The 12127-nt window shown below is 40.3% G+C and overlaps 1 protein-coding gene across 1 annotated transcript in view; it reads left to right on the top strand.

The window, feature by feature from the left end:
* LOC107676920 (plexin-A4-like) overlaps nt 1-12127 on the top strand; it is a 246745-nt gene that overhangs the window by 14922 nt on the left and 219696 nt on the right. Inside the window, 1 exon segment of the mRNA XM_016471659.1 lies at nt 4371-5685. Coding sequence (XP_016327145.1) covers nt 4471-5685 — 1215 coding nt within the window. The 5' untranslated portion in view covers nt 4371-4470.

The following is a 12127-nucleotide window of genomic DNA, read 5'->3' as shown; positions in this document are numbered from 1 at the left end:
TGTTAGCCGGAACAGCTGGCCGCAGTATCTTTTTATGGTCTGACCCTGACTTGTTTGATAAAGGTGTGAGAGGGGAAAAATGTATTTGTTTGCAAAAGCGAAGGGAAGTGATTTGTGTATGTGTGAGCAAGGGAGAGGAAGATGTATGGAAAGTGTTTGACCGAGTCTGTTTGAACCGAGAGCTGCTGTGGAGGATTACGGTCCCTCTGATCAGAGCGAGGAAGGAAATGGGAGAGAGAGCTAGGGCAGGCAGATGTCAACATGTCTCTCAGATCCACTGGATTTGTCTGACCAGCGTTTGGTCTCAATCCATTGCTTTGAAATGCCATGATTCAGGGAGAGCTGTAGTTTTGATGAATTCTGTAAATAACGGAGCAGGTTTGATGCATGCAGACATCAAACACCACAATAGTTCATGATGAATGCAATAATACAATAATTCAAATTAGGGCTGTGCAAATAATCGAATGCGATTATCATGCGCATCTCGTCAGTAAAGCCGGTTCTGTGATTAGTAGTAAAAGCAGCTTTAATATAATGCGATAATATTGGAAGTAATCCAGTGCCATTCACAAAATAAGTTAAAGATATCCATCTATATATTGTAAATTATTTTTGTCCATAATAAATGTATTGAAAATCTGATTTTATAAATGCGTTGGCCCTTAAATTCCATATTATTTTAGTATATTTTTATTGACAGAAGAGTATGTGAATTACACATTTTTTGTGTTGTAAAATCTGATTTTATAAATGCGTTGGCCCTTAAATTCCATATTATTTTAGTATATTTTTATTGACAAGAGTATGTGAATTACACATTTTTTGTGTTGAGTGTGACCTTTTTGTTGCTCTCTTTTGAGCATCCTGAAGTCCCATCAGATTTTGGTGGGCGGAGCTCCTTCACCCTCTGGGAGGGCTGTAGATAATTTAAAAACCCTTATCTGTATGTGCTCGGTGTGTAAACATAGCTCCCTTTCTTCCTAGCATCCTTCTGTCGCCCTTTCCTTTAGACACCCACATCAGGGATGAATCCCTCCATCTGTCCATAGAGGGATGAGGAGCACAGGCTGTGCTAATGAAAGTCGAACAGGAGGATGTGTGTGTAAGCATCTGTGTGTAAGCGTGATTTTGCCTGTGCGGGTGTCAGAGTATGAGATTTTGTGACATGCCGTAATCAAAGTTGAATTGCACTGTTCTGAGATAATGCTCTTAGATCAGGGAGGATAAATTCGGGATTGTTCAGATGCCCTTGGCCCCCCACCCCCTCCCACACACATCTGATGAAATTCAAGGTCGAGTGTTAGCAAAGCCTGGAAAGGCTCCAGTCAAACACTCTGGTCTTAGGTGAATTTAGTTGCTTATCCTTTTCCCATTGGTTTTTTGGACCCATGTCAATTAATGCCGCCAACTGGTCTCTGAGACCTTCACTTGACCTCATTTGACACTCAGATGGCCTGGAGTTTAGCTCGAAATGCAAAAAGTAGCATGAAAATAGAGTATACCACTGCCAGTATCCACCCACCCAACTTGAAACCAGGATTTAAGCAGCCTGGTGTCAACTCAGTTTGCCATACTGATGCCCAGTGTGGAGCGTATGGTGTTTGGCAATTGGTGCACATTTTAACCAGAAGGCCATGAATGAGACAGCCTGGACAGTGAAACATAGGCTTGTTACAGCAGATTCAATCTCGGATGTCAGAAGGTAGCGTAATAGGCCTAATGCAAATGCACTTACAACGATGCTTAAGAAATCTTTTTTGACTGGAATTTGAAGTCTATATTGTTTTATTTCATGTAGCTCATAATGGACTGAGATCAATATATCGGTGTCTTGTCAGTTCTGTAGTCCAGTCTTTTCAAAAATGCCTTTGACTCACAATTACACATTTTCTTGTTATTGCTGTGTTACTCTGATTATTTGTGCTGGTTTTCTGGAAGCACAAAAGAAACCGCATCAAGTGAGACTTCACTGTCGCAGTTGTATCCTAGAAAGACAAAGAATTGGAATGAAAAGCATGAATATCCCATTATTTATCAAGTGAACACACACACAGCTTAAACCCTAAATGTGCCATTTCCTCACATTCCCAGAGATGCTGCTTGTGTGTGGTATTAAACATGAATTCATTAGCACTCTTTGATGTGGCTACTCAGCATGTGATCTCCAGTCCATGTATATGTGGGTGTGTTGCAAGCAAGCTTTCCAATAGAAGAACTGGTTTTCTATTGGCAACATGCTGGACTGTTGGAGTATCTCTGGTCTGGAGGTCAACTTATGTTTCCCGTTCAAGATACTGGGAATGCTGTATCCAATCCAACTGGCAATCTCCTAAAGCAACCTATGGGAAGATGCTAGAATTATAAACAACTGTTTTTGGATGACCTCGCAGATTAGCTGATCCTAAAGCCCAGCACTAGATGCATTTTTTTGTATTTTACCACCATGGATTGGCATGGATACTTAACATCCAACCATACACCGAAAAACCTCTAGCAAACCAAGCTGCTTATTATTTTACAATAGTTTGATGCACATTAATATTTCAGAGAGTTTTTGGAGCCATAGCCTAATGGTTAGTAAACAAGCTACAGGTCCATTGAGCCATAGTATTCTTATGGGAGATATAGTTTTAAGTCCTCATCCCATTATTTCCTGTATTCTCCCCGTATAGTTTCCCGTTGTGTCTCTACTTTGTCATTGGGGGGAAAAAAGTATTTAATTATAGAGCTTCTACATGTGATTGCTTTATGGGACGGAAGTTGATTCGTCTTTTGGTTGCTGTTTGAACCCACCAACAAGCCGAGGGGTCATAATTTGTGTTTTGATTCAGCTTTACAAGTCCACCATTTCCTCATGCATGTTTTTACCTCGGCTCACATCTCCGTTTTCTCCCACTCTAAATGTAATCGCTAGTAAATGATACCTGCTGTAGTGTTTTGAAGTGGTTCTTTGCTAGACTTTTCTATCAGAGAACATTATCTATGGCGTTATTTTAATGACAAATGTCGAGAGCGCATTGTAGCGCGAAAGCACATTAATACAATGCACGAGCGCGGGTCTCTCCGCTCGCGCGTGGATTTCCCTTGCTCTCGCACAAAACCGGACGCGCGCGCTCAGATAGACGCTGCTCTCGTCCGGAGAGAGTGTGCGCACTTAAAACATGTCTCCTCACTCAAACTGTGTCCTGTGCACTCTCAAATCTCTCTGTGCTCATGCGCTATAGATATTAATTCTTTTCGCACCTGAATTAAACATTGTCAAAGGTTATCATTATGCACTAGCGCATTGTATTAATGTGCTTTCGCGCTACAATAATGCGCTCTCGACATTTGTCATTAAAATAACGCCATAATTATCCCCCACTGCTCAGATTAAACACACTACTATATTTCAAACCATTCTCTTCCATGCACATGAACACCGCTGCAGCAGGACCATTCTCACGCAGAATGGAAAGTGTACCAAACTCTTTATTACTCTCCTATGCCTCTGAGTGGGCTAACGCTCCCTCCCCTAGTGCGTCTCTGCTTTCTGTTTCAATGGCTAATCATTACTGTGGAGTCCATACCCTTTACACTGTATACCGTCTTAATGCCCACTACAATGGCTAGGCGGTGATTTTCACATCTGCTGTGAACCTCCGCAGTTAAGTGGCCTGGTGTACCATTACTAGCTTTCTCTACAACTAAAAATAAGGCTTTTATATACCATACTCTGTATGCATTCATATTCAGACCTTTAGCATTTGTACTGCTCTACACTACAGAGTCAAAAGTTGCTTATTTTACTCAAGTAGGCTATAATAAGCAAACTCTGTTGTTTTTTGTCCCTTGTCTTTTGTGCAGCCATTAGCGATTCCATCTAATTGGCCCTGTGGTCCCACCAATACTCAGGCATTGCAGGCAAGACTGTGAGCTCTGCCACTCTTTCAGCTGTGTCAGCAGGTGAACTGAGCTATCTGGAAAGATAGAAGAAAATCGGCAAAGCATGCAAATCGCATACTGAGGGGAAAATCAATTAGAGAGCCAGAGGTCCGGCTGTGAGGTGGGGCACAGGCAGAGAAATTGTGCCCATTCTAGCTAACTCCTGGGGAAAATGCATTATCCCACTGAGAATGGCATCCATTCATGCCAACTGTGCGAGCTCCCAGAGTGCCCTTTTCCACCTCTTTCTCTTTCTAATTACTCTTGCGCTTTTAAAATAGTAGGAAAACTGTCATGTGGCTTTAATAATTTGTCTTCCTTTCTCCTTCTCTGAGAATCTTTTGTGGAGGATACAGTGAATTGTGGTATCCAGTTTCATTGCTGTCGAAGCTAATGCTAATGTCATTAATGCTAACATTCTTCTGTTCTTTCTCTCTCTGCAGGCACAGAATGTCCCCAACTTCACGAGAAGCCTGAATACTGATACAGAGCACAGGTAGCAAGTAGTGGACAGAGACACTCTTCCCATAAGGCAACAGGACAATGGCTTCCCACAACAGGAGATGGAACTTTTTCACTTTTTCTTGCTGCATCATTGTCCTGCTGGTTCCCCTCGTGGCTACGAGCCCACAACAGCCTTCAGCGGCATCCAGAGTACATGAGAAATACAGCACATTCCGGGTGGAATACCCAGAATGGACCTTTAACCATCTTGCGGTGGACCACAGAAATGGGAATGTGTACCTCGGGGCAGTGAACCGCATCTACAAACTCTCATCTGGGTTGGATGTACAGGTGTCACATCAGACCGGTCCAGATGAGGATAACCGGAACTGCTACCCGCCCCGTATAGTGCAGCCTTGTAGTGAACCACTCACGTTGACCAACAACGTCAACAAGATGCTGCTCATGGACTACCGTGAGAACCGGCTGCTGGCCTGCGGCAGCCTGTATCAGGGTATTTGCAAACTCCTCCGCCTGGATGATCTCTTTAAGCTTGGAGAGCCCTTCCATAAAAAAGAGCACTACCTCTCTGGCGTCAACGAGAGTGGCTCCGTTTTTGGGGTCATTGTGTCTTACGGTGACGCCTCGCCTGATAAGCTGTTCGTGGCCACAGCTGTCGATGGTAGACCGGAGTACTTCCCGACGATATCCAGTCGTAAGCTCACCCGTAACTCTGAGGAGGATGGGATGTTTGCCTACGTCTTCCACGATGAGTTTGTTGCCTCCATGATTAAAATCCCATCGGATACGTTCACGGTGGTACCAGACTTTGACATCTATTACATATATGGGTTTAGCAGTGGAAATTTTGTGTATTTTCTCACATTGCAACCCGAAATGGGAGGAGGCCCAACGACTGGGTCATCCTCGGCCGGACGTGAACAGGTGTACACTTCCAAACTGGTGCGACTCTGCAAGGACGACACTGCGTTTAACTCGTACGTCGAGGTTCCTCTCGGTTGCGTTAAGGGTGGGGTTGAGTATCGCCTCCTGCAGGCGGCCTACCTGTCCAAGGCAGGTACCATCCTGGCACGTTCTCTGGGCATAGGACCCGATGATGACATCCTTTATGCCGTGTTCTCCAAAGGACAGAAAAGGAGGCCCAAGGAGTCATCTCAGGAGTCAGCTCTATGTGTGTTCACTCTGAAAGAAATTAACGAAAGAATTAAGGACCGGCTGCAGTCGTGCTATAAAGGAGAGGGAACCCTGGATCTCGCTTGGCTCAAAGTGAAAGACATCTCGTGCAGTAGCGCGGTGAGTACATTCAGCACACGCCTGCTTACCTGCCATTAGTGGAACAATTTTACTTGTGACAGTTCCTATAGTAACACTCTATGACTCACAATGATTGATGTGAACACTGCTATTACATTCAGGGCTAGTTATCAAGTTGTATACAAATTTAAGTTTTTGAAACGAGACCGTTCAAGTTTTTACCAGAGTGTAGAGCTAATTTTGGTCGGATAAAGGCGCACATATGAGGTAGTGCCCACTAGCAATACAAGACCACTTTTGATCAATTACCACTGGCTGTGCTTATAACAAGTCTTTTGACAACACAGGACAAGGTATCGAAATAAAGTGACATTTTTAATGGTTCACTGGAAGCTGACTGTTTTGAAAGCAAAAAGCTTGTATTTTAAACTGTGGGTGTTCGGGCTAAATGAATTGGAGAATTTGTCTTTCCAATTTCAGTCTGCGTTTTACACCGATATTTAAAGCAAGGACAATGATATTTTATCTTGCAGTAGATCTGATCACTATATCTGTATAAATGCAGGTAACATTTTTTTGGCTTATTTTTCTACGTTGCATTTTTCTTAGTTTAATTCTCACAGCAGTGACAACATAATTGCTAATATTTTGGTTACCAACTTACGGCCGGTTCCAATTAAAATAATTAATTTGGTCCAGAAATTCCCTCAAAATAATGTCAAAATGTTTGTCACTTGTTTACAACGTCTCCTTTAGGCTACGATACTCAGTGGGGATTCAGTTTTTCTAGACCTTTTGATAAAACACAGCCAAGCTGTAGAAATGTGTAATTGCCTTACTCAAAGAATCAAACTATTATTATAATAACACTTCTTACACTTTATTGAATTCCAGTCAGGGAATTCAGCAATAGAAGCAATAGAATGAGTTCAGGCATTTATAAGAAAGATTCCATGGTAATAGCATTCCTTTGAGGTACCTTGGAGTAGCATGTAAATACCATATGAATACCATGGTATATGTCATCATATGATTTTACCATTACTGTTCTATAATACTGCCAATGTGCCTTTCTTAAGGTGGTAAATGAGGTAACATGAGTGTTTCTGCATAAAGGGAGCGATTTTTGTCAAGTTTTTCCTGATGTGGAGAGGATGTGTGTGTGAACTGATGTGGAAGTGAAACTGACACACACTTACAGGCACTCACACACAAGAATAAATGTGAAGCAGACTGTGAGAGAGTGCTGACGTGATAAGTGTACAGCTAGAGAGGGAGGAAGGAAAGGAGTTATGTTCAGGAATGGTGCCATTTTTGCGTGCGCTGCAGTATGGCCACTGCAGCATAAATTAAAGAGAGAGCGTCACAGTGAGGAGAGAGAGATGGATGGCCTGCGTCTCCTCCTCCAGTAACTATGGCTACTAGCTCCTCATTTAAAAGCCAGGCAAGTGTTTGATTGGGGAAGAGAAAAAAACAAGTGAGCTCAAACACATTATATCTGAGACTGATAAATGCTCTGTTACTGTTTAAATGATCTTCTCTGAGAGCTGTTAGATCTCACACACAAATATAAACACAGAAATATGCAAACACATGATTACACAGGCTTATTAAAGACAACATGAAATTAACATTTCCCCCTATTTACTCTAATAAATGCTTCTGGTCTTAAGCATGATTCATCAGAGCTTCATTATTCTTGATTCATGTGATTCTGAAGAACACAGTATTTCATACAGATTGGGGATGCACAATATGTATATATGTATAATGCGTGTGTATATGTATGTATGTATATACATACAACCCTCTACATTGCGAGTAAATCACTCGCATATGCGACTAAATCTTCACTCTGGGCGACTAAATGATGTCTAATATTAGCCAATGGCTAATAAATTCTCAGATATGTGTATGTGTGTATATATATATATGCACAATACATATTTAAATGTATTGTTTTACATTTTTTGTATTATTTATTAAAATCTTTATAAAATCTAAAAAATAAAAAAAAATGGTAAACTTATACTGTGATATCCAAATTCACTTGTAGAGTTACGTTTTTTAAATTTTTTTAATTTAATTGTTTATTATTCATGTATTTTGACTAAATGGATAATATTAATATTGACTATTTCAAATGGTAATGTTAAATGTCATGGCTGATAACTAAATATTATTAATATTAATGTTTTATATTGATATTAATATATTTATTTATAATTGCTTTTAATATTTATGTAGTTATATATTTATGTATTTATAAGGTGTAGTAGTTTATGCCTAAAATATTATGACTTTCTCTACGTAATGAGCTGTCATGTCTGCAGATTTAACCAAGACTGTGGGTTGGGAGAAAGAATTATCATAACAGTGCCCGCTTTTTATGGTGCAATTACATCCCAATGGATAAAACTGAGCCTAGTCCTATTTGCTTGCCACGGAATATTGTCATCTAAATATACGGTACATTTTGGAAGTTGAATGCATTGTGAATGCTGTTTCATGTTGTCTTTCACAGCGAGCAGACTACATTAGGTATAAAGCAGCTTCCAAACACCCACAGGCAGAAGAAACATGGGCACGATTGCGCTGACTCACCTATGAATAAAAGCACATGCTCATAGAAGGATGCATTCAGACACTCATGTGTCTCAGAAAAACACCCACAAACACACATATATTCAAAAGCATCCCAGGGTGAAAAAGAATGACATCTTCCAGGCTGTTCTGTGACTGAAGTTAAACGCTCTTGGGCTGTGGTATTCCTGAGTCTGCACTCAATGGGACCACGTTGACACGATCAAAAGTGGGGAATGACAGGAGTGAGAAAACGGCACATTAGCCTGCTTATTGGGGAGATGGATGTTTCGCTAATATCACTCGGATGATTTTACAAGAATTGTAGTTGTTGGTCTCGGATGGGTTTGTGTTTTCAATAATGCATGAAAAGCTCACTGCTGCCGAGTTGGAATATTGCTTGGAATAGTGCACGTCATCACTTACCAAACATATACAATCTTCTCAGCACAAACCAAGAAGCAAGAAAGAAAAAAAAAAGAGGGAAAAAAACCTGGTAGCTTTTTGACTTTCCTGATATGAAAGTCTAATTAAGTAAGCAGAGAAGCACAATAAGATCAAGCAAGCCCCTCTTCATGAATGTGAAGATAACATTCTCTCAATATTCAGCCCTCTGCAAACATTACATCAACATGACATGATAGTAATGCAGGTTCGCTGAAGATATGAAAGTGATGTATATCTTAATATCCTCTCTGTGCCCTCTGCAAACGATAAGGATATTATGCTGTGAAAAATCATTGCATAATGTAAGCCAGGCTCATACAAGATATATCTCTAGTTCTGTCCAAAATTCAGGTCTTTACTAGCAGTCATCGTGATGTGTCATGTGCAGGCAGGTGACATGGATGAATAGCTTTTTTATTATTTTAGATGTATATCAAACATGATATAGAAAAATATATGAACTATGATCTAATCTTGCTGAGACCCAACAATGAGAATATTTGCCATCAATTCCATTGCTGCTTTATTGGCAATTCTTCTATAATTTTAGCAAGTGTTTCTTTCAAAAATGTTTTCTTTTTTTAACATAAATGTGCTAGAGGGATATCTGTGGCTGTTGCAATGTCTCTCACTGTGTCATATTTGACTTTGTAAAACGCATCCTGAGACACCTGTGCTCTGTTGCATTGGATCTGTCTTTTAAACTTCCGCGAGCAGCTTTTCCTGTCACTTTTTTTTTTTATTTACAGTGATGGCTAATGTCACATTACCATAGTTTTACTGTAAAAATAACTATGGTTACCACGGTAAGAAATGTATTTGCAGAGGCAGCAGCGGTACTCTGTGCTGACTCTTTCTGCATGAAGGGGCACTGTTAATGTCAAACATGACATGTGCACACACATAAACTCACAAAAGAAAGGGTGTGCAATTCACTACATGAGACAGACTAGCCATCTTCATCAGTTCATTAAAACAGACTTAGACTAAATCTTTCTAGATGGCGGTAATGAAGTCATCTTGCAAGCACATACACAGAGGCGTGGTGTGTCACACACAATGGTCATGCTGTCACCCTCATTAAGAAGAGATTGTGTCTCTTTGAAATATGCACCACTACATGTGACATGAGCTCTTAATTATGTCCTATGCCTTACTATTTTTGATTTTTTTTCTACTTCAGTTAATTATGTACAAAAAAACGAATTTATTTGTTATAAATATTATTATCCCCACTCTCCCCCCCCCAATCAACGAACGTATTATTTGCCCAATGCAGATATGCGTTCATGAGATTTGAAGTCAGGCCCATGTTCTCTTAATCCCAAGTCCAGGGTTCGATAAGTCATGCTCACAGCTTTACTCCCACAGGGTTACAACTGGCAGCTGTGTGCTGCTATTTAAAGATCAGACACACCGAAGGGAATCCAAATGCAGAGATCTGAAGCTCGCTCAAGACTACTGTAGCTTTGGTTGTGCCAAGCATCTCTCAGACTTCCCAAGTGCCTTTGGGCCCAGACAGATGAGTGTTCAAACCTGAAAAACAAAAGGCATTCTGATGTTTGTATTTATTTTTTTGCCTTTAAAGTGTATGGGTTTGATTTGTGATTGACTGGAATGTCACTGCCTGCCATGCTTTTTATTTCGAACAAAAACAAGTTAATTGTATTGTTCTGTTTTTGCAAGGCCAAATATTTTTTATGTTTATTTACAGACTTTTATATCCATTGTGTCTTGTGTTCCAATTTGCTTCAGGTGTGTCTTCTTTAATACTATTACTGTTAATGCTGAGATTTTAGGGAGAAGATGATTTTGAAGTGCTTGTGATGATACAAATGTGCATGGCAGTATCACATAATGAATGTATCAGTGTGGAAGTCTTGGTGTCTATAGATCATTCTTTGTTGACATCTGACCTATAAAAAATAATCTGCCAGCGCCCCATGTTCCCTATGTCAGCAGAAAGAAATGGTGTGAAAATGAGTCTGGCACAGTAAATTCACCATTCTCATCTCCTGGATTGATGTATTCAAGCAAACAAGGGCGGCACACACTAATAATTTTTTTTTTTTGTGGTTAATTTATGCATTTTTCTCAACCTCATTCTCACTTATAGAGACATTGCGGTCAGAGAGATAAGAACATTTTAAATTAAGATTGGTCTCATTATTCATAATCATCTCAATTATAAGTCATTAAAATCAGGCTATAGGCTTTTGCTACAGCTGTCAGTCTCTCTGCATGCTCATTACATATTATTGCCAAATAATTAGCGCTTTTCACCCTCCTAGACAGATCAGGTTTTTTTAGACCTCATTCTATCGAAGTGGCTATCAGTTCTCGTTAGTTTCCAACTGCTAGTCGTACTTTTTTTCCCCCATTAAAGGTGCACTTTGTAATTACTGTGTTGCGTTGATCTGGCAGTCATGTTGGACTTATACTGACATGCAGCGTTACACAAAAGCAAACGTTTTCAGATAATGCTGCTAAACTATTCTAAAAGTGTGCTATTCACAATTAGGGCATTAGGGTGAAATATTTTTCCATGCAGATTTTGCAATGGGTTTAAATTTCAAGCAAATTCACTCTGTTGGCCAATAGCAAGCTGGTTTTAAAGTGACTTTTGTGTGAGCAGTGCTTAATTTTTTGTGTGACATGTAGGTAAAATGAATGAGTGCACCTCTGAATTGGAAAACATGCTAGCTTATCAGTCTGAAATAGGGATGCACCGATGTATCGGCCGCCGTTATTTATCAGCCGATTTTTCCTCAATTTACAACCATCGGCATATCGGCTATATAAGGAAAAAGGCCGATATAGCAAACCGATGGTTTATTAATTAACTGCGTGAAGGCACGGAGCTGTATAATGTCTGTTGCATAATCCTAGCGCTGCTGTCTGCACCGTGCTTTCATTACCCATATAGTTGTTTTCACAACAAAACCCGCCCAATTGCTACTCAAAACTAGCCCAATCACGTTTCGAGGGGGATCTCCCGGTAAAAATCGCATTCTGGTGGGATAAAATACACGTTTTTGGTGGGGTTCCCCTGGTAAAATTTGCATTTTATGGGCTAAATATCACGTTATTGGGGTCACTTAAACCCGCGGCAACAGTGTTATTAAAGTAGCCCAATTCCGCGGGAAAACCACCGACTTGGCAACACTGAGCTCCAAGCTCCATAGACTAGAAAACCCGTCAAAATAAGAGTCCCGCTTTGCATTTTATGGGCTAAATATCACGTTATTGGGGTCACTTAAACCCGCGGCAACAGTGTTATTAAAGTAGCACAATTCCGCGGGAAAACCACCGACTTGGCAACACTGAGCTCCGTAGACTAGAAAACCCGTCAAAATAAGAGTCCCGCCTTGGTAATAGAGATCTCATACATATTTAAACTTACAAAAAATATTAAAATGTATACAAAAACAAATTAGAAGATTAATCATAA

The sequence above is a fragment of the Sinocyclocheilus anshuiensis genome, unplaced genomic scaffold, assembly GCF_001515605.1.
Source record: "Sinocyclocheilus anshuiensis isolate Anshui unplaced genomic scaffold, SAMN03320099.WGS_v1.1 scaffold380, whole genome shotgun sequence".
Taxonomy (NCBI): domain Eukaryota; kingdom Metazoa; phylum Chordata; class Actinopteri; order Cypriniformes; family Cyprinidae; genus Sinocyclocheilus; species Sinocyclocheilus anshuiensis.
Note: the sequence above shows the minus strand (reverse complement) of the source record. Positions and strands in the feature narration are given on the sequence as shown.